At 48.7% G+C, this 22,399-nt stretch overlaps 1 protein-coding gene across 3 annotated transcripts in view; it reads right to left on the reverse strand.

Annotated features, from left to right (window-relative positions):
* The window catches only part of PPP5C (protein phosphatase 5 catalytic subunit), a 43,199-nt gene extending 21,577 nt beyond the window's left edge, over positions 1-21,622 (reverse strand). The window contains exons 1-4 of one of the 3 annotated variants that reach the window (XM_038381549.2): positions 21,401-21,538; positions 10,897-10,968; positions 5,246-5,487; positions 3,665-3,812 (exon numbers count right to left, since the gene is read on the reverse strand). In XM_038381549.2, coding sequence (XP_038237477.1) covers positions 3,665-3,812; positions 5,246-5,487; positions 10,897-10,954 — 448 coding nt within the window. In that variant the 5' untranslated portion in view covers positions 10,955-10,968; positions 21,401-21,538. Of the gene's footprint in view, positions 1-3,664; positions 3,813-5,245; positions 5,488-10,896; positions 10,969-21,400 lie in introns of all 3 variants that reach the window. The other 2 variants (XM_038381548.2, XM_038381550.2) reach the window with 2 other exon arrangements.
* Between the last annotated feature and the right edge of the window lie 777 nt (positions 21,623-22,399).

The raw sequence follows: 22,399 nt of genomic DNA on the forward strand, positions 1-22,399 counted from the left end.
CACTGGAGCTGCTCTCAAGTAGGAAGAACTGATTCCTATTGAGCCTCAAGCACAAAGTTCTGCTGAGCTGAAATCAGTACGTGGGTAGATGGCCCTGTAGCCATTTGCTTGGTAACAGCCAGCACCCGGAATTTGTAAGCGCTCCTCTCCCCTTTTCCCAAACGTTGAACAGAGTCCGGAATTAACCACCGGAACCAACTCCCGAGAGAAGGGGTGGATTCTCCATCTCTCGATAGCTTCAGGTCAAGAACAGATGCCTTTCCAGAAGGGTCGCTTAGCCTATCACAGGTTAAGGGGCTCAGCAGAGGGGTAGTGGGATGGATGCTATACAGTATATCAGACTAGATGATCTAAAAATCCCTCCCAGCAATAAAATCGAGGCATCTGTGCACCCCAGTGGTCAGAATTTCAAGAGATCTTAGCACCCAGTAGCATGAGCTCTTCAGAAAATCTGGCCTAGGTGATGTTTTGCTACGATTCTTGAGTCATAAAATCATGTTTCCACGTAATTTTTCAGCTGGAGGGTTATTTATAGACGCCCTGGAAGCATTGCTTTAACAGCTCTGCTTTTCCGAACAGCTGCCTCCTAGCTACTTATTGGCCTTTCCCCATGTTATTATTTGTGTGACTGTAGCACTTTAGAACCTACTCCTTTCACTCACCACAGCAAGACAGGAATGCCCGTCTGATTCCAAACAGCATGTGCTGGATTTATGCAAGTGGTGACTTTTTATTGTCCTGCATGACAATGTTCATTTACGGGGGAGGGATGTTAACCGCAGTTGGTGGAGTCAGTTCTGAGAACCAAAAAGTCAAGCTGTCCCAATAAACCAGAGCTAATCCAGCAGCTCCCGGCCAGCCAACAGCCACCAGCAATACATGACAACACATCTACTATCTACCACAGACATCCTTAAAAGCAAAGAAGTGAAAAGGGGTGAAACCATCAGCTGCGGTCCGGGCCCTTTATGCAGAAGAGCCAAAGTGCTGTAAAGGGGCCTAAACCCCCCAGATCCAGCCAGGCCAGGATTCTCCCTGGTGCAGGCACTGTGGAAGACAGCTGTAAGGCTGTCCGCAGAGGACCTTCTCACAAGCGCTGGCATAAGGGGTATGTTGGGGTCAGGACACAACCTATAGTGCTGTGACTTAGACCCGCCACCAGGACTATCTAAGATATGCTGGTGTGGCCTCTCCAGCCCCTGGAGCACCCCAAGATCAGGAGAGCAAAATGTGGCTTAAAGCCACCTTAGCGTCCCCCTACTCTCAGCTGTACCCTAGCGCTCAGCAGACCCCCACAAAGGCACCCCGAGTTTGTATCTTCTACTCCTCCAGCCAGACACCATCCACCACAGCCAATACACCACAGCCTTCGCAGTCATGTCTCAACCTCATCCCCCCGAACGCACCCTGTGAAGGACATGGTCAAGTCACGGATTGTAGAAACCTGTCGCGCTCTGGCTGGAAGAGGACACACAGTCCTCTCTTGCCGTGCCGACTGATTGGGTTGACATAGGGCCCGGTTGACAAATCTAAGACCCTAGAATGTCTGTAAATAGCCTGGAAGCCAGGAGGCTACGAGGAAAAATGATTTGAGGGATTCATCAGAAAAAAGAGAAGAGCAAAGCCTAGCCACCTCACCTGCGTGGTGTGTGAAATAGACGGCTTTGATCCTAGAGCCTGGTTCCCCGAGCCACCAGACTACCTGGATCTCTTCCTGAGACATCTGAAACATCAAGGGGAAGAGGGAGCCTTTTGCTCTTATAAATGAAGCAAATTTGATCCAAGTCGCTGACAGAAAACAGCCCACAATGCTCTTCTGACAGAACCCCTTTTTACAAGCCTGGCATGGCACGGACTCCGAGGGGCTAACCAGTTTCCATCAGAGTCGGGAAGCCTGCATCCCTGCCATAGATGACGCAGGCCCTTCTGATACTAGCAGGAGAACGGGGAAGAGGGTTACAGCCCCTGACTGGGACTTGGCAGAGCTGAGTTTAGTTCCTGCCTCTACCATGAACTCGCCATGTGGTCTGAGGCAAGAATTTTCAGAAGTGACTAAGCAGGTTTTGATTAAATCAACAAGAGCTGGGTGACTGCGTCCCTTAGGGCTGGGTTTTCAAAGATGTTTAGGAGCCTAAAGATGCAACTAGGTGCTTAACCAAGGTGGGATTTTCCATAGTGCCTAGGCAGGTGAGGTGCCAAACCCCCCATTGATTTCACCTGCTTAGGTGCCTCTGAAAATCCCACAAGGTGCCAATCTGCCTCTTTAGGTGCTTAAATCCCTTTGAAAACCCACCCTAAAGGTCTGAGGCACTCGAGTCTCGATGACATTGGATCTTTTAAAAATGGGATTAAGGGGCTTTTGAAAGATTTATCCCTAATCTTTCTGGGCCTCAGCTCTTCATCTGTAAAACAGGGATAGCAATCCTTCCTTTTCCCTCGCCTTATTTATTCAGATTGCAAGCTCTAGGCGGCAGGGACTGACTCTCTGTGTACGTGCACTGCTGGCAGAATGGGGGCGCTGATCCCCGGCACGTTACTGTATAGACAGATTCAAAAACAACCGGGATCCCCCAGCTTCCAATCCTGGGGTTTAGTCACGAATCAGCACCCTTTGTGGTCAGGATAACACCACCCCAGGACAAACCTGCCCCAATTCTCTGCAAGGATGCCAGAAGCACAGGGGAGAGCTCGGCTTTGTCGGAATCTCACACACGTATTCCTCTCCAGCAACGTCCTTGTAGTCTCATGCTGATCACATACACAAGGTGTGGCGCATGACATCATAGATTAAAACTACACAGAGCAGACAGGACACAGAGGCCAACTAGTTATTATACTAGGCCCAGAGCCCCACTTTTTGGTAGCTGTGTTCATGAGACGTGCATCATTGCACTAGGCATTTATAGCAAGATATCCATGCAATAGGAAGCACGACCAGATCATAGTCTCCTCTGACCTCCTATACACCACAGGCCAGAGTACTTCCCCTGTACTGAGCCTAATCACTTGCTTGTGACCGAGGCGTCTTCCAGCAAGGCATCCGGGCTGGACTGGGAGACATCAAGGGCTGGAGAACCCACCACTTCCCTGAGCTGATTGTTCCAGCAGTTAGTCACCCGCACTGGTAAGCACTTGGTTCTCATTTCCAGCTGGAATTTCTCTGGCTTCCCCTGCCAGCCATTGGTCCCTGTTCCGCCTTTCTCCGCAGACATCTGAGCCCTTCATTTCGCTGGGATGTTCTCCCCTGGAAAGAGCTTAGACACTGTAATCAAGTCACCTCTCAATCTTCTCTTGGATCAGCTACCCAGATCAAGCTCTGTCAGTCCTTGTCAGGCATTTCTCCAGCCCTCAGATCGGTTTCCTGGCTCTTTTCTGCACCCTCAACAATTCTGCTAAGTCCTTTTTAAAATGCAGGCCCCAGAGCTGGACGCAGGATCCAGCGCCGGCTCGCCAAGGCCAGGTACAGAGGGAAAAGCACCTCCCCACCCCTACTCACTATTCCCATTTCAACATACAAGGGTCTCATTAGCCCTCTGGGCCCCAGCGCTGCTCTGGGAGCTCATGGTCACTGCCCCTCCGTCGAGTTAGCCAGTTCTCCCCCAGCACCCCTGTGGGATCCATGTGACCAGAGAAGCCAGGCCCAGAGCCCCGCAGCCCAACTCACTCATGCTCTCTATGTCCAGGGAGTCGACCACGGAGCGTTTGTGCTCATCACTGGCGATGGCGCGCTCGAACGCCTTCTGCTTCACAATCTTGTTGCACTCCTGATACTTCATCTTGGCATCTTTGTCGTTTGGCTTCACCTTCACCACCTGGAAGGGAGAGAGCAGAGCACAGAGCCCATCACAGACCAGTGTCAGGCAGGAAGGAGAAACAGAGGGAAAGGCATGACAAGGAGAGGCCCGGGGAAGTGCAAGACTTGGCATTAGGCTGGGAGGCAGGACTCCTGGGTCCTATCCCCAGCTCTGGGAAGGGAGTGGGGCCTAGTGCTTAGAGCAGGGCAGACTGGGAGTCAGGACTCCTGGGTTCCCCTAGCTCTGTAATGCTGGGCATATCACTGAGTCTCCCCCATTGAAAACACAGTGACCTTAATAGGCACCATCATTACTGTTTGAGGCAGGTGGGGCTACAGGGTGGGGACATGGAGGGATCTCCATCAGACTAAGCCCGGTGTCCGTTCTGTGAAGAAGAAGCAGAGATCCATGGTATTTAGGAAGCACCGGGCACATGCTATCAATGCCCACAGGGTACAATTAGCCAAGCCCTCACTATGTGGTAATCCCGCTCCCAACATAGGCCACCTGCCCAACATCCCTCCGGGAGATCTCACAGACACCCGTGAGCTAACGTCTCCCGCATGGCAACGCAGCCAATGCCAGGATCTGCTGCATCCTTTCTAAACCAGCCCCCAGACACAGCACGGCAGGAGCAGGTCCCCTGTCCAAAGTCCACAGCTTTTCAGGCTGTCCCAATGGAGCCTGGGCTCAGGGTGTCATTGATCTAGAGCTTTGAAAGCACAGCAATAATGGGACTGAAATGAACCGTAATGGCTTGGACAGGAGTTTACATCCCATGATGGCCGATTCCAGATTCCCAACTCCGGTCGCCAAAGGGGGAGGGGGAAAATGCGATTCCAGCCAGCTGGACAGGAGCATCATAGCAGAGTCTTACAGCAACCCACCGCCCTGCAGTAAGCAGGGCTGGCTGAGAGCGCTGCAGGCGGTGAAAAACGGCCCCAAGCTCCACATTATGCAGCACCAAGACCAGCCAGAAACTAAGACAGGGAGCGTGGCCGTGGGTACAGCATTCTACGCGGGGCCCTGCTTTCAGCTGCATGGGCTAACAGGGGTGAAACGTGAGTAGGTGGGACCTGGACACACATGGGGCAGAAGCTAGGGGGCTGTTTTTCTGGATATCACCACACCTTTGTGTCCCAAATGATGGGACCTCTACTTTTCCCCAGGAAGACAGTTCTACAGTCTAGCCGGCATAACCGATGTGAAACATTCCCCAGGACAGGAGCTAAAGATCCCTTTGTTCAGTTCATCCTAGTCCTACCTTTCTCCTGCCCCGTTTTGACCCATCACCCTCCTCGGTGCAGATGCCCTCTGCTCTCAGCTGCACCCAGGTGAGCTCACCGACCAGATGTTGGCAAAGGCAGAACTCAAGCCAGAGCGTTGCAACTAGCCGAGAGGACCACGGCACTGCCGCTGGATTCCCCGCAGAGTGTCCCGCTCGCACTCACCGTCTCGTAGTCGCGCAGGGCGGCCTTGAACTTGCCCAGGGCCATGTTGCTGGTAGCCCGCCGGTAGTAGCCTTTGATGTACTTCTTGTCCAGCTCAATGGCCTTGGTGGCGTCGGCCAGCGCGTAGCCATAGCACTCCGTCCGCAGGTAGGCCAGGCTGCGGTTGCCATAGTAGATGGCATTGGCGGGGTTCAGGTCGATGGCCTCGCTGTAATATTTCACAGCGTTCTCGTAGTCCTTGCCTGGGGGGAGCAGAGCAGAGACAGGGCGTCAGCAGGCTCCAGGATGACCAGGACCGAGCAGCACCGGGGGACCCAGGAGCATTTTGAGGGGGTAAGAGATGCATTCGCGGCAGCAACAGCAGCAGGAGGCAGCCTACGGCTCTGGACTGTTCCCGAGCGCTCTCCGACGCGCCAGTCAGGATCGAGGGCACGAGTCAGCAGAACTGAGGTTCCCCTCACCTCCCCCAGCTTAGCAGTGACAGTGCAGGGCATTCTCCCTCTGCTCTCCACAGGGCACTGCCAGCTACCTCCCCAGCAGTGCCAGCCAGGACTTCCAGAGGGGGTGAGCCTGCCCCAGCCATGATAAGCCAGCAGGGCCCCTTTCCCACTCCTGCAGCGCCTCCCCAGATGGCACCTAGGGGTCCATCATAAGCCCCAGCGCTCACGACAGCCCTCAGGCACCATGGGCTCCCCTGCACCTCTCCAGAGCTCAAGCCGTCCCCCTAGAGGCTGGTCCCCAACCCCCAGCAATTTTGTCTGAATGTGGCCAGGGGCCTCTCCCCGCCTTGAAGCAGAGCCGCACTCAACAGCAGGTTGGGATTGGCCTAGCCCCACAGTGCTACATCAAAGGCCCAGAGAGGAAGGCAGAGCCTATAAAGCCTTCATCCGCCCCCAGCCCCCTCAGAGAGGCGTTCTGAGGTACAGTGGAGTAGAGAGAGAGAGAGAGAGAGAGTCTGGAGCATGGGGCCTGAGGCAAGACCTACGGTATGAACCACAGTCGGCAAAGCCAGGCCATGCTAGGAGCCAAAGGCAGAACCTGTCATAGAGCAAACGTTTGCTTACAAGTTCACCGTCCGGTACCTGAACTTGGCAAAGGCACAGCTAGCATGGCTGAGAGCCAGGTGCTCCTGAGTACTAGGCCCTGGGTGTTCATCTAAACACATCCCAGAAGGCTAGCCCAGGTCCACCCCAATGAAGCACAAGATAAGATGGTTTGATAGAAGCGATGAATAGGGATGTTTTGTCTGAGACATCAGCAGCAAGGTACAAGGGGAGGTAACAAACAGATGTCAGGAAGCAAGGAAGGTGGTATGGAAGAAGTGGTTTGTTTTCCATACAAATATCAACGTACCAACCCCTGATTCTGCGTGCTGGCTTAGGGGACAACTTGAAGTTGAATGTGCTGGTACCTTGTCACGAGCATACAAGCAGTGCACCCAGAGAATGACTGGGTTTTAGTAATTCCACTGCAACAACGACATTTATTGGTGAGCTGGATATGTGACTCTCTTGTAGGGGGACACCCCAAGTTAGAAGAGGCTATAGAAAAACTTTAAAAGGTAGGCCGGTGGCCAAGGATAAGGGAAGACGTGAAAATGCATATACACCACTGCTTAACATGTGCAAAACAAGATCCTGCACAACGAAAAAGAAGAGGTGAGCTAATGCATCAGGCTTCGAAAGGGCTGTTCCAAAGCCTGCAGGTGGATTTTGTAGGGCCACTGCCTATAACATCTAGGAAGAACTGATTTTTGTTAGTCATTGTGGATAGTTTCAATAAGTGGGCGGAGGCATTCCCCACAAGAAAGGAAGGTAGCAATGTCACTTCAAAGCCTTAATGAGAGAAGTATTTCCTAGATGGGGTTTACCTCACAGTGTCAATTCTAATAATGGGCCAGCATTTATTGGATATGTGTACCAAAGCATGGGAGCTCAGGCTGGTATTCCCTTACCATTGCATATCCCATACCACCCTCAGGCCAGACGACAAGTAGAAAGAATGAATAAATCTCTTAAAATTGAGTTATCTAAGGTACGTAATGAACTAGGCACAAATTGGGATCCGGATTTCACATGGGTGCTCATGAGAATCCGTAGTCGTCCAAATCATACGACTGGGCATAGCCCACATAAAATACTGTTTGAAAGGCCTATGCCTGGATGGGAAAATCTATTATATCCCCCAGATTGGGAAGCCATAGCAGCATTGGCCACAAAAACCTGGATGAATAGTCTTAACTATTGACTGGGCACGGTCCAGGGGTCAGCCACAGCACAAGCAGCTGTGGAACAGCAAAAAGCGAACCAAGCCTTTGATGAAAGCAGTGGCAAATAGGGGATCAACTAATGGTTAAAACTGTCCCACCACCCAAAAAGAAATTGAATGGCACGGTCCACATCAGATTATAAATAAACTGGGTCCACTGCAGTACCTGGTTGAAAGAGAGAACCAACCTTGGTGGAAATACGCCACACAGTTAAAGGAGTTCAAGGCCTAAACTGTATGTTACATCTCTTAGTCTGTAAAAAAAAAGCACATCTCAAAAGATAACCGTCTACAAGTATAACGGAATCTTTTCAAATTGGCATGGAGTTTTATTAAATTTGGACATACAGGCCGTATCGGCGCTCCAGGCATTAACACAAGTAACCTGGAATCAAATGACAACCTTTGAATTAAGTAGGCCTTATCCTGTCAAACAGTTAACTGGAAAAGAATGCATATGGTGGAAAATAGACAACGTACTAACTATTTGGTGAAATAATAGATACACATCAATATGGAAAATGGACCATAACAGGGTTCAAAAAAGAACTAGATACATTCATGGAAGATAGGTCCATCAATGGCTATTAGCCAGGATGGGCAGGGATGGTGTCCCTAGCCTCTGTTTGCCAGAAGCTAGGAATGGGTGACAGGGGATGGATCACTTGATGATGACCTGTTCTGTTCATTCCCTCTGGGGCACCTGGCACTGGCCACTGTCGGAAGACAGGATACTGGGCTAGCTGGACCTTTGTTCCGACCCAGTAGAGACATTCTTATGTTCTTATGGAACAGGAAGGAAAGAAAACACTCTGGATGCTGGGCCCAAAGGTTGGATGGACAAGTGCGGGGTTTATAATTCAACCAATTCCTAGATTTATTTTATTTTTTTTAATTGAAAATCCCATGACAAAGGATGAAATTTTGTTTGAATTGGATGTGGATTGCTGGCAGGAGAATGGCCTTTGCAGTAAAACCAATGGTGCCCTTTCCAATGTACCTCAATCAAATAAGGTTTACAATACATACAATTATGCTGCTTAAAAAAAACAACCCAAGTGATTGTTTTTGTTTTCACAGGTCATGAAATTAATCTGGATAGGAGGACTGCTGAGTGTAGTGGTAGTGATCCAATGTGCAGAGGGACTGGCTAACACCCAAAGACTAAACCAGACACGTTTTGTGAGGAGGATTTGAATAGAAATTTCAAATAATCCCATTGTACTGGAAGCGGCCAGCCAAGCTCATCCTGCAGGAACTGTTCTAAATGTAGTATGTGAAACAGAAAGAAGACTGTAGTTGGGCTACATCATCAAAGAGCGACCGTGGGGCTGGCAGCCAGGACCCCAGGTGCGGGGCTGGCAGCAGAGCCCTGCACCCGGGCCGGCAGCGGAGTTCCAGGTGTGGGGCGGTAGCAGGGAGACCGGGCCTGGGGTGGAAGCTAGGATGCTGGGCGTGGGTGGCAGTGGAGCCCCACGTAAAATGTGGGGGTGCAGCAGCACACACCCCCGCACCCTTAGTTCCCTGCCTTTGTGAACTCCTTAACAGTTAACGTTTAACGGAGAGAATTTTAATAGGTTAAACTATTACTATTTTTAAACCCTATTTACATCCCTAGCCATTATCTGTATTTTAGCTCCCAACACTGACTCAGCTGTTACAGAAAACACTGACGCACCTGCAATTAATATCCCCATTGTACCTGAATCCCCGCTAGCTAAGGAAAAGGAAGTAGGAATTCAGGAGAGGGAACAAGTCTCAGTTTAACACATCAAAGAATGGAACGTTCAATTACAGCAGTAGTAGACGATAACCTTACTTTGCCGCATAATATTAAATCATACCCACATAAGAAGGATGATGTAGCAGTTGATTGCTTTAAAGCAATCAACCCAGTAACGAACCACGTGGAAGGAATCATTAAAACATATAGGGCCTTGGCAGACAGAGTAACTTTTATCAACGTAGAGGATAAGTGTAGTGCATCCATTCGTATTAATTATCTCCAGGCTTTATACACAAGAACTTGGGTAACATCTCCAGGTATTAGAAAATTTATTTATCATTTGTGGCCATAACTGTGGTACCGATCTTATCCCCACAACTTAGTCTACCACTATCACTGCTCCATCAGTGGAATGCCCACATTTGCAACCCGTGGCCAGAATCGGGCATCTTCCTACATCCTATCATTGAGTACCTGGTGGAAGATGCGGGATGGATGGATGTGCCACTCAAATTAAATTTCACCAGTATGGCTATGCACATGCAATGTCCCCACTAATATGACTGGTTTGATACAGCGATTAGGGTACAGTTACAATATTGGAAAGGTTTTCAAAATCCTTTAATGAAGCAACAAGGATGGGAAAAGAGAAGCGTCATGGACACAGCCTCGGTATGTCTGTACAGAATACAAGAGATATTGAAAACCTAAATCTAAAAGTGAACAGCATTGTCAATGGGGTAGGAGGAAAGGCAGCGAAAACTGGGCGACATATTCGCCTATTGCTTAATCAATACGCAATAACCATTGATAACATACATTTGATTGCTCAAGGGTTTGAATACCTCAACATCACTATCCTTTCAATGACTTGTTCCTGGGGGAATTCTGCACCAAAAAAAATAAAAATTCTGCACACAATATTTTAAAATTCTGCACATTTTTTTCCAATTAATGCAATATAATCAAGCCAGTTTCAATTATTTTGGTAATTTATTTAAACTATAGTACAATGGATGGAGAATGGGAGTGGGGAGCATTGGAAAAAATCTCCAAATCCCCTCTGTCTAATAGTAATACAGCTAGTATTGACCATTTACTTCTAGTTATTAGTCAACAAATATATGCAGCCATATGCTCAGTGTTACATCACAGGAAACTGAAGAGCAAGTGAAGGCTGGGGACTCAAACTCACCATTTATACTGGCTATTGACCATCTCCAAAAAGGTGAGTAGCAAACAGTTCATAGAGCACATTTTGATAGGAATTTTTTTCAGTCCAAAAATGTAGACCAGTTCTAATCATTGAAGCACCACAAACATTTAAAAGGCCATATTCTGACAATGTAAAGAAGCCTTACAATTTTTACACCTGTTTATACTCCTGGGGGAATTCACTAAGAACAATGGAAACAATTCACTAAACAGGCAGGCTGCTACATTCTGTTCTACCTGAGGGAACAGAGCCTGACTGTCCCATGCTTACCTCTTCAGAACCACCCCCAAAGCCCTGCCGTTCCATGCCAAGCTGCAATAGAAAGCGAGAGGGACAGCATCTCTCTCTCTCTCTCTCCCACGCATGACTGCCCAGCCTCCCCCCTCACCTGGTGGTGATTTACATTTCTACCAGCTGCTCTGGGTGCCCAAACCGACCTACCTGCACTGCCGGGGAGGGAGCACATGACCAGTCTTGCAGCTTCCCTTTGCTTCCCCATCAGAAGTCATTTTTCTGCGGGGAAGCAAAGAAATCTTCAGGACCATGAATTCTGCACGCATGCAGTAACACAAAATTCCCCCAGGAGTAAATGATCAATAGTTTGGAAAATAATTATGTTTCATTGGCAGTGGCTTGGGTAACCTATGGAGACAGTGTAATTGAAATAATCTAACATGGGTTGTTATATATAAGGCTACAAAAATGACCCCGCTTATTAAATGGCACAGCTTTTATAAAACAGATACAGGAACAAGAAAAAGAATATTACCCCAAATTTCTTACAATTTGCTAAATCTGATATGGTAGATTCCTAGACAGTCATAAGAAGAGTAAAAATATTCAAATTATGATGGCTATCCCAAGGTGAACCCAAGCTCCAGTAAAGGTACCTTAAGCCAAAAGTGTAGGAACCTTACTAAACAACACTTATGTGCAACCCTATCGTAGTGTGCCAGGGTGGATTTGATTTAAATCACCAGTCAGAAAGACTCGATTTAATCATGGATTTCTACATAAAAGTGCGTTCTCGTTGGTTATTATAACCTTAATACATATTCTTCACAGGTAGAGGAACTTCATTAAAATATTCCAAAGCTGGGTCTCTTTTACGGCCTGCTGCCATTATAGGTTTTCCCTTCTAGTGAGAGAACGGTATGGTAAATCTCAAATCAATGAAGGCTACACTCAGAAAGACCTCAAGACTTCTGGATTATGCTGCTCAAACCATTTCACTTTAGTTTCTACTGCCTGTCCCTCCCTTCTCACAGTTATCTCCAGACTTCTCCTTGTCCAGATCTATTCTGCCCCCAACAATCTTCTATCCATTGAACTTTTTGAAACTTTGCACTTTTAGGGATTGACTCTGTGTACATAAATCTGCAGAGAGACAACAGAGTTGAGGTCTGTTATTTCTCACCTCTATATTATTTATTTATTTTAAAACATTTTTGCTGTTAACAAGCATGTTATCTCTGGAGAGACAACCCCACAGTTTGAGAACTGCAAAACTAAGCATCTCCGATGGTAGCTTGAGAAGCACTGGTCTAGAAGATATCTGATGTGGGGGACTGGCATTTTTTTTTCCTCAATGTGCATGCAGACCAGCAGCCGATGGCTCACGGACCGGCACAGGTCCACGGACCACCACTTTGAGTAGCACTGTTCTAGACGGAGCACTGAGTCCCATTGGATAGATAGAAAGATTAACCTAAATAATCTATACAGAAGCCCCTGAAACCCCAGAAGATTGGGCCCCTAATCCATGAACTATTGGAATTCATATACAAATCTTTTCTTAAGCATTACATGAATATATTGTCTCATGCTATAGAATTAGAATTTATAATCCCTATTCCATGATGAGACATCTTTGGGCTTATCTTATTATATATACATCTTATTAATGTATCTTAATTAAAACTATCTTTAGATCGGATTTTTTTGATAAAATGCTTTTTGAGGAAAAAAACCTATTGAAATAAAAAAATCCGATTTTTTTTTTTAAATCATTGATTTTTATTTACCCTGGTGTGCACCTGGTGACAAAAATAGATTCTGAAATCAACCAGGCTGGCTGCACAAAGCTGGTGGTAGCTATATGAATGCTACACGACTATTGACATTAACAGTACAAAAAATGGCTGATCTTAACTGGTACCGAAAGAATTGGTCAAGGATTTGGTTTGTGCATTGGGAGTCTAATTTCACAGTATATGAACAAACCTGTCCAGGATTCTGCGTAAAGGTCACAAACACAATCCAAATCGGAACTCATTCTTTCTGGCCAACCTGTGGCATGAACACTATCACTGAACTCATCACTCTTCCCAATAACATAAATGATCTAGCAACCAGGTTATTTCCCACCACTATGCAATTACATTTAAATATAAAGGACTCAGAAGCACAAACCAAGGAAGCTTTGGTACCCATAACTAATCTAATTCAACAACAATTAGAGGAGATAGGGTACAAGAGGAGGTGGAAATACCTTGGTGGGCCATTCCATGTCCCTTCACATCCTATAGTCAGAACACGGCCTAATTCTTATGATTGTGCAGGCAGCAGCACTAATTGCCCTAATTGGACTGTGCTATTGCAGCAGTTATCAAATGAAAAAGGCAAAATTACAGCAGCAGATTGGAAAAGGATTGGCTGGGCTATTAAAGTCATGGTAATGGATGAGGGTTAGATACTTATAATCACACGACCATGGATGATCACTAGGTATCTTTATGTTATATTATTTTATAATCAACTATAAGCATTCTATGTGGTGTTACTTATATCAAATATAAATTACGCCTATATTACTTATATATAAATTATTATTTTAGGTACAGGAACTCCTCACTTAACGTTGTAGTTATGTTCCTGAAAAATGCGACTTTAAGCGAAATGATGTTAAGCGAATCCAATTTCTCCATAAGAATTAATGTAAATGTGGGGGGTTAGGTTCCAAGGAAATTTTTTTCACCAGGCAAAAGACTATTATATTATATATATATATACACACACACACACACACACACACACACACACACACAGTATAAGTTTTAAACAAACAATTTAATACTGGTACACAGCAATGATGATTGTGAAGCTTGGTTGAGGTGGTGAAGTCAGAGGGTGGGATATTTCCCAGGGAATCCCTTACTGCTAAATGATGAACTAGCCCTCAAGGGTTAACTCATTGTTGTTAATGTAGCCTCACACTCTACAAGGCAGAAGGAATGAAAGGAGGGGGGACATCATAGCAGATAGAGACACACACTCTGTGTGTGTGTGTGTGTGTGTGTGTGTGTGTGTGTGTGTGTGTGTGTGTGTGTGTGTGTGTGTGTGTGTGTGTGTGTGTGTGTGTGTGTGTGTGTGTGTGTGTGTGTGAGAGAGAGAGAGAGAGAGAGAGAGAGAGAGAGAGAGAGAGAGAGAGAGATGTGCATTTCCCCTTTAAGTATGCTGATCCCTGTCTTAAGTACACTGTCTTGTTAATTAGATCAGCAAGCTGAGACCCACCTCAGCTGCTGCATCCATCATGTGTCCCCTCTGCTCTATGGCAAATGGGGTAAGCGGGGTGCAGGAGCAGGGGAGAAGGAGACACCCTGACATTAACCCCCTCACCCCCCGCACAGCAAGCAAGAGGCTGCCCAGCAAGCAAGAGGCTCGGGGAGCATCTCCAAGGCAGAGGGCAGGAGCAGCACATGGCAGTGGGGGAGGGACAGCTGAATTTCTGGCAATTGATAGCCTGCTGGGCAGCTGCTGCACAGGGAACTTAGGGGAGCAGGGAGCTGCTACAGGGGCTGCTGGTCCACTCTAGTTCCAAGCCCCCACCAGCTAGCTCCACCGGGCTGCTCTTCCCGCAAGCAGTGGACAAAGCAGGCGGCTGCCAAAGGAGTTAGAAGGGAGAATTGCACAACTTTAAACGAGCACATTCCCTAATTGATCAGAAATGTAACAAGGAAACAATCTTAACCGGGACGACTTTAAGTGAAAAAAGAACAGGAGGACTTGTGGCACCTTAGAGACTAACAAATGTATTTGAGCATAAGCTTTCGTGAGCTACAGCTCACTTCATCGGATGCATTCAGTGGAAAATACAGTAGGGAGATTTTATATATGCAGATACAGACTAACACAGCTGCTGCTCTGAAACCTGACTTTAAGTGAGGAGTTCCTGTACATGGAAGCATCTCCCAAGGCTCAGTCATAAAACTACAGCCTTCAATCAAAGTCCCAGATCTAACTTTCCCAGGCCCACCAGAAGGGACTAATTAAAAATTAGAAACGAAAAATCTGTCTACCGGTTGTATGTGGGAACGTGCAGACCAAAGGACAGATGGGGCATGAATATGTGGATGGGAACGTAAGGTATAGCCACATAACAGTGTTTAGCCCACTGGCTCATCTTCAGTCCATGCATTATGCTTTTCTGGGATGATGAGTAAACATCCTCCCCATAAAAAGACAAAAAGCAGGGGAATGTAATAGAGAGAGAGCCTGGAGCATGGGGCCTGGGGCAAGACCTAAGGCATGAACCACAGTCAGCAAAGCTAGACCATGCTAGGAGCCAAAGTCAGGACCTGTCATCACAGAGACACTTGCTTACATGTTCACCGTCCGGCACATGAACTTGGCAAAGGCACGGCTAGCGTGGCTAAGACACAGGCACTCCTAAGAACTGGGCACTGGATGTTCATGTACACACATCCCAGAAGAGAAGACTTGATCAGGTCAGCCCCAACCGAGCACAAGATAAGGTGGTTTGACAGAAGTGATGAATAGGGATATTTTGTCCGAGGCATCAGCAGCAATGTACATGGGAAGGTAACAAACAGATGTCAGGAAGAATGGAAAGTGGTATGTAAGAAGTTGTTTGTTTCATCACATAAAGATCGAGGTATCACCTCTTGATTCTTTGTACCGGCTTAAGGGATGACTTGACGTTGAATGTGCTGGTACCTTGTCACGAGCATACATGCAGTGCACCCGTGCAGCATATGGGATGCTAATAACGTGCTTTAAGACAATAAACTTAGCCGAAACTTTCTGCCACTGACACGAGCCTGTGGTCTTTCTGGGTACCACCGTTGAGGTCTGCTGAACCAATTATCTATGCAGGGCTGGGACGGCCTATGGAGAAAACTCACACGTTCACCCACTGACAACACACAGAACCCCTCACGTGCTGACCACTTTGGCCCAGAAAGATCAGGCTGAAGTCACTGAACAGGCCCCCCAAAATACTCTGCAGAGCCTGGACAGCCCAGAGTTGGACTCAAAGCCTGGAGATTGTCCCCCTTGCTGAGGACTAGGCACCCAGCTCCTTCTCCCCCAGTAGAGCTCTGGCTGACTGCTGCTTTCCCACAGGACACAGCAGCTGCTGTATTTGGAACTTTCGGTCACTGGCTGGCACCGCATTCTACGTGGAGCAACCCTGCATGGACAGATCCGCCTCCACACCCATCACCTTTTAAATGAGGTCATTGATCAACACAGAGGTCACTGAAATCAGGGAAGGGCACAAGCTGCTAGATCCCACTGAATCCAGCACGGAGCTCCGGCCCAGACTGTCCCTTCACTACAGTGATTCCCCCAGGGCTTTGTCCAGTCCTGATACAACTTCCTTCCCTTCCCAGGACCCAGACTAGGTCATTATGCATTGCCCGCTACCTGTCCTCATTTGGCCAAACGAGGCAAGTTTCCCTCTCTCGCCCTTTCCCTATAAATCCATCCCCTCCAGCCCCTTGACCATTTGTTTGCTTTTCTCTGAAATCACTGCAATCTTATTGACACCCTCTTAGCACTGATGCCCCCAGAAATTAATTCCATATATTTTAAAGGGCTGTGAAGGAAGCCCCCTAGTGGCTGATTCATTGAAAGTCACAAACTGGAAGTTTTATAAAACCAAAAATAGGAACCTGGATAAGATGCTATATCCCTTCAGGACTGAAAATCAATTACCTCATCACATTTTAAACATAAAATGAATTATTCCCCCCTGCCGCCCAAAACAGTGCTTGAAACTAGACAATACAGCAGTCACTTGGAAGGCTAGGGCTCTGATCTTCTCAGCATTTGTGATATATCTTGACTTATATATATATATACATCTTGACTTTAGCAAAGCTTTTGATACAGTCTTCCACAGTATTCTTGACAGCAAGTTAAAGAAGTATGGATTGGGTGAATGGACTATAAGGTGGATAGAAAGCTGGCTAGATCGTCGAGCTCTATGTGTAGTGATCATCAGCTCGATGTCTAGCTGGCAGCCGGTATCAAGCGGAGTGCCCCAGGGGTCGGTCCTGGGACCAGTTTTGTTCAACATCTTTATTAATCTTGGATGATGGGATATAGTGCATCCTCAGCAAGTTTGCAGATGACACTAAACTGGGGAGAGAGGTAGGTAAGCTGGAGGGTAGGGATAGGGTCCAGAGTGACCGAGACAAATTGGAGGATTGGGCCGAAAGAAATAGGATGAGTTTCAACAAGGACAAGTGCAGATCCTTAACTTAAGAAGAATCCCAGGCACCGCTACAGGCTGGGGACCGAATGGCTAAGCACCAGTTCTGCAGAAAAGGACCTGGGGATTACAGTGGACGAGAAGCTGGATATGAGTCAGCAGTGTGCCCTTGTTGCCAAGGCCAACAGCATATTGGGCTGTATTAGTAGGAGCACTGCCAACGGATCGAGGGAAGTGATTATTCCCCTCTATTCAGCACTGGTGAGGCCACACCTGGAGTATTGTGTCCAGTTTTGTTCCCCCCACTACAGAAGGGACGTGGACAAACTGGAGAGAGTTCAGCAGAGGGCAACGAAAATGATTAGGAGGCTGGGGCATATGATTTATGAGGGGAGGCTGAGGGAACTGAGGTTATTTAGTCTGCAGAAGAGAAGAGTGAAGGGGGATTTGATAGCAGCCTTCAACTACCTGAAGGGGGGTTCCAAAGATGATGGCACAAGCCTGTGCTAAGTGGTGGCAGATGACAGAACAAGGAGCAATGGTCTCAAGTTGCAGTGGAGGAGGTCCAGGTTGGATATTAGGAAACACTATTTCAGTAGGAGGGTGGTGAAGCACTGGAATGGGTTACCTAGGGAGGTGGTGGTATCTCCAACCTTCGAGGTTTTTAAGGCCTGGCTTGACTAAGCCCTGGCTGGGATGATTTAGTTGGGGTTGGTCCTGCTTTGAGCAGGGGGTTGGACTTCTGAGGTCTCTTCCAGTCCTAATATTCTATGATTCTATAATAGCTCTCTCTTGCACAGCACTTTTTAACCCTAAATCTCAAAGTGCTTCCCAATCCTTAGTGTACATACTCCCACAACACCCCAATGAGGCACAGAAGTGCTGTTATCCCCACTGGCCCGGAGAGGCAAAGTGACTTTCCAAGGTTACACAGGAAGTCTGTGGCAGTGCAGGGAACTAGGCCTGCACCCTCTTCAGTCCTAAACTAGAGTGTCATGATCACTGGGCCATCCTTCCTCTACACGTTTAACTTCCACCATTAGAGCAACTCCATGGAACTCAAGGGGACCAGTCACACCACGTGGAACTTTGTGTGTGCAGTATAGGGGCTTCAACTCTAGTAAAGAGATACCTGATCACGTGATCTCACCAGACGCTAAGCCAGGTGACAGCTTCTAGATGGATATACTTCCCTACTTCTGCTCTCCTTACTTTGATTAGACACAAGTCAATGCATTTTTAGAAGTGCTATCAGCAAGAGCCAATCACTGACTGATGGGGAAGAACCTTCGGCTCTGATCAGGTAATTCCACCATTGCACCTTCCTCTGAAGCAGCTGGTGCTGAGCACTGGGGAGAGATGGGAAACTGGAACTATCCCCCATCAGGTCTGCTCCAGTTTGGCACATCCTCCGTTCCTAGAGTCAGTGACAGGGTTTGTTTAAGGGTTTAAGTTCCAGGACACGAAGTGCAGACTTCCTCAAAGTCCCCCATCCTGCCCCGGAGGGATCATATCTAGAGGTAAGAGTGGTGCCTGGGGTTGGAGACATGACTTCCAGCCTCCCCTGAAGGGAGGAGGGTTAAAGTAATAAAGAAATGACTGACAAAGAGCAAGGAAGAAAGGAGGCTATCTCCTGGTGGAAAGCTCTCAAAGCTGGGGAGATGGGGGTCTCTTTAGGACAAGGCTCAGCCAGACACTTCCATGGACAGAAATTCAGGCCTAAAAACAAGCGGCCTTAATGAGCTCACACACATGGCCTCTTCCAAGAGAGCCATGTTTGCTCTTGGACTGGACCTTAACCCCTCATAATATGGAAGGAGGGAAGTTAAGCAAAGCAACAATCCAGTTAAAGTATTTCTTCAGGCGGCTCCCGGCTGGCAGGGCATAGCCAGTCTCTCCCTGTTTATGCCAAAGAAACAGGCCAGGCTGCTTCTGAAGCATTCAGAACCAAGCCACAAGGTGGGAACCTATGGGAACCAGTGCCCTATTTGCGACGCCCACCCGCAATGTCTTCTCTCTCCTGCCAATCGCTTGCTCCAATCATTTATTTCATCTCACTATTAAGCTTGGCTCCACAAATCCTCCCCTGAGGGAATATGCCCTCTGTTGCGTCAGACGGTACTTCCCTCACCTCAGGACTTGTCTACACATGAAAGTCACTCTGGAATTAGGTAGGGTGTGAATTTAAAGCAGAACATCCATTCAGGAATAACTCCATGTGTGCACACTCTTATCCAAGAACAAGAGGGCCTTGCTCTGGTTTGGCTTAATTTGGAAAAAGCACTCTTATTCCAGAATAAGAACCTGTCTACACAAGATACTTCGGAATAAGGTAGGACGTGAATTTAAAACAGAATAGCTACTCCAGAATAACGGTGCGTGTGCATAGTCTTATTCTGGAATAGGGATTTATCTACACAAAAATGTTGCACTGGTTTAATTTATATCGGATTTTAAGACAATTTAGTTAAACCAATGCATGCTGCCGTGTGGATGTTTGATTTAAGAGGGGCTTACTTCTGGTTAATTTAAACTGATTCTTAACCAATTTAAGATCAACTGAAGTAAGCCTGGTTTAAACGGAAATAAGAGTATCCACACATGGGTTTTTCACTGGTTTTATTTTAAACTGATTCAACCATGGAATTATTCCAGAATAGCGCCATATGTAGACAAACTCCTGACACATCAACGTCTCCTCTAACACTAACCCCATCAACAGATCAGATCATTATGCTAGTCACTTCAGCTGAACACCTTCTCCCCCTCACCCCCATACATCCTGAGGCCCTTTGCTAACTCAGCCTCTCTTACTCTGATTTAATACTCCAGTGATGGGTATCAGGGAACATCTATACATCAAAACTGAACCAATAAGTGTACCAGCACAGTTACAGCAGTACAACCCTATTGTGTGGGCATGCAGCAGTATATATGTGCTTAGACAAGTATAGTTTATTACCCTAAGTGATCCGCCATGTAACTGCCTCTACTTTAGGGCTTGTACTGATGTAACTATTTCAGTTTAAAAAAATTCACTTCCTGAGTCACAATAATTATAACCATAAAACTTTCACTAGAGCGGGCCTCAGCAGTTAGAAAAGGGAACTTGGAGCCAGAACTCCTGGGTTCTACTCTCAGCTCTGCTACAGGCTGCCTGGGTGACCCTGAACAAGTCACCTCCCCTACCCTATGCTTCAGTTTCCCCAGCTGTGAAATTAGGATGCCCAGGGGGACGTAGTGGCAAATTAACAAATCCTTGCAAACCGCTTGGAGATCGTGGATAAAGACCAACAGAAGGGGAAAGCATTCACTCTGAAACCATAATGCCCTTCTGTTGGCACCCCTGCAAACGGAGCTGAGTGTGTAGGGCAGTGTGCTTCCACTGCTGGCATGAGGCCTTTGCCTTGAACGTAACAATTAATAGCGGTGGGGATAATCCTGAGCTCTTCTCCAGCACTTTTCAGCAGTAGTTCTCAGAACACTGTACAGAACAGATCAATACCATTATTCCCATTTTACAGATAGGGAAACTGAGACACTAAGCAGGGCATCCCTGAGCAGCTCCCACCCCTGTGCCTGCTCCTGTGTGACTGGGTTGCTCACCACACACGCCATTGGCAGAGCTAGGACACAAACCAGGAGTCAGCCCCCTGCTCTAATGACTAGACCCCACAACCCTCCCACTTCCATCCATCCCACATAAGGTATACATTTTTAATGGTGAGAGTAACCCACCTTTGGAACCCGTTACCATGGGTCGTGGTGGATTCTTAATCACCAACCATGTTTAAATCAAGATGGGATGGGTTTAGATAAGAACGGCCACGCGGGGTCAGACCAAAGGTCCATCTAGGCCGGTAGCCTGTCTTCCGACAGTGGCCAATACCACGTTTCTAAGAGATCTGTTCTGGGAATTATTTGGGGCAGTTCTCTGGCCTGTGCTGTACGAGGGGTCAGACTAGATGACCTGGTCCCTGCTGGCCTTGGAATCCATGACGAGAACGCAGGAGCCCCGACTCCCATTCCCCCGCTCTAGCCACTAGACTAGGCTGCCTCTGGCGACCTACCACCATCTCTGCTCCCCACCTAGGACTCACTCCCTCGTAGCCCCTCTCCCCGCTGGCAGGACCCTCACACCACCATCCCTCCCACACCCGCCCCTTGGTTCCCCATCTAGCTGCCCCTTCCCTAACCCCTCCCTACAATGGCTCCCTGTGTGCCAGCCCCACTCCCCCCTTTGGCTCCCCATCTGGCAGCTCCTCCCCCCCACCCCGAATCCCCTCCAGGCTCCATATCTGGCTGCCCCTCCCCCCTCGACTTCCCCCAGCAGCTCCATATCTGGCAGCCCCTCCCCCCTATGACTCTGCTTCATGGATCCATATCTGGCAGCCCCTCCCCCCTATGACTCTGCTCTATGGCTCCATATCTGGCAGCCCCACCCGGCTCTCCCAATAGCTCATTATCTGGCCACTCCCCCCCCGCTACCTTTGAAGTACTCGTTGGCCTGGCTCTTGAGGGCCTCCGCCCGCTCCAGCGCCCCCGCCGCCCCCACCAGGGGGGGCCGCCCGTGGCCGCCGGTCTGCTCCGCCCGCTCGCCCTCCGCCATCGCCGGGCCGTAAAGCGACCCTAGCAACCGCGCGCACCCAACCGCCCCGCCGAGCGCTGCCGCAAACAGCAAGGGGGAGGGGCCGCGAGGAGGTCGCAAACGCGCGCACGCGCGCTGAGGCGCCGGGCCCTTCTGACAGCGAGGGGGCGGGGCTCAGGGCTCAGCCATAGAGAGGCGGGGGCGTGAGGGAAGGACGACTGCGCATCCTAGAGTCCGCGGAAGGGGAGCTAGAGTGGCCACAAGGCTTCATTGGGCAGTGCCCAGCGGGACGTGATTGGACATCACCTGGTCTGAGGGGAGGGGAGTGATTGGGCAGCACCCAGGGGAGGAGGCGTGATTGGGCGGCATCATGGGGGCACATGATTGGATGGCACCAAGGGCCGGGGGCATAAGTGGGCAGCACCCAGGGGAGGAGGCGTGATTGGGCGGCATCATGGGGGCACATGATTGGATGGCACCAAGGGGCGGGGGCATAAGTGGGCAGCACCCGGGGGAGGAGGCGTGATTGGGCGGCATCATGGGGGCACATGATTGGATGGCACCAAGGGGCGGGGGCATAAGTGGGCAGCACCCAGGGGAGGAGGCGTGATTGGGCGGCATCATGGGGGCACATGATTGGATGGCACCAAGGGGCGGGGGCATAAGTGGGCAGCACCCAGGGGAGGAGGCGTGATTGGGTGGCATCATGGGGGCACATGATTGGATGGCACCAAGGGGCGGGGGCATAAGTGGGCAGCACCCGGGGGAGGAGGCGTGATTGGGCGGCATCATGGGGGCACATGATTGGATGGCACCAAGGGCCGGGGGCATAAGTGGGCAGCACCCAGGGGAGGAGGCGTGATTGGGCGGCATCATGGGGGCACATGATTGGATGGCAC

Source organism: Dermochelys coriacea, chromosome 23 (assembly GCF_009764565.3).
Source record: "Dermochelys coriacea isolate rDerCor1 chromosome 23, rDerCor1.pri.v4, whole genome shotgun sequence".
Classification (NCBI taxonomy): domain Eukaryota; kingdom Metazoa; phylum Chordata; order Testudines; family Dermochelyidae; genus Dermochelys; species Dermochelys coriacea.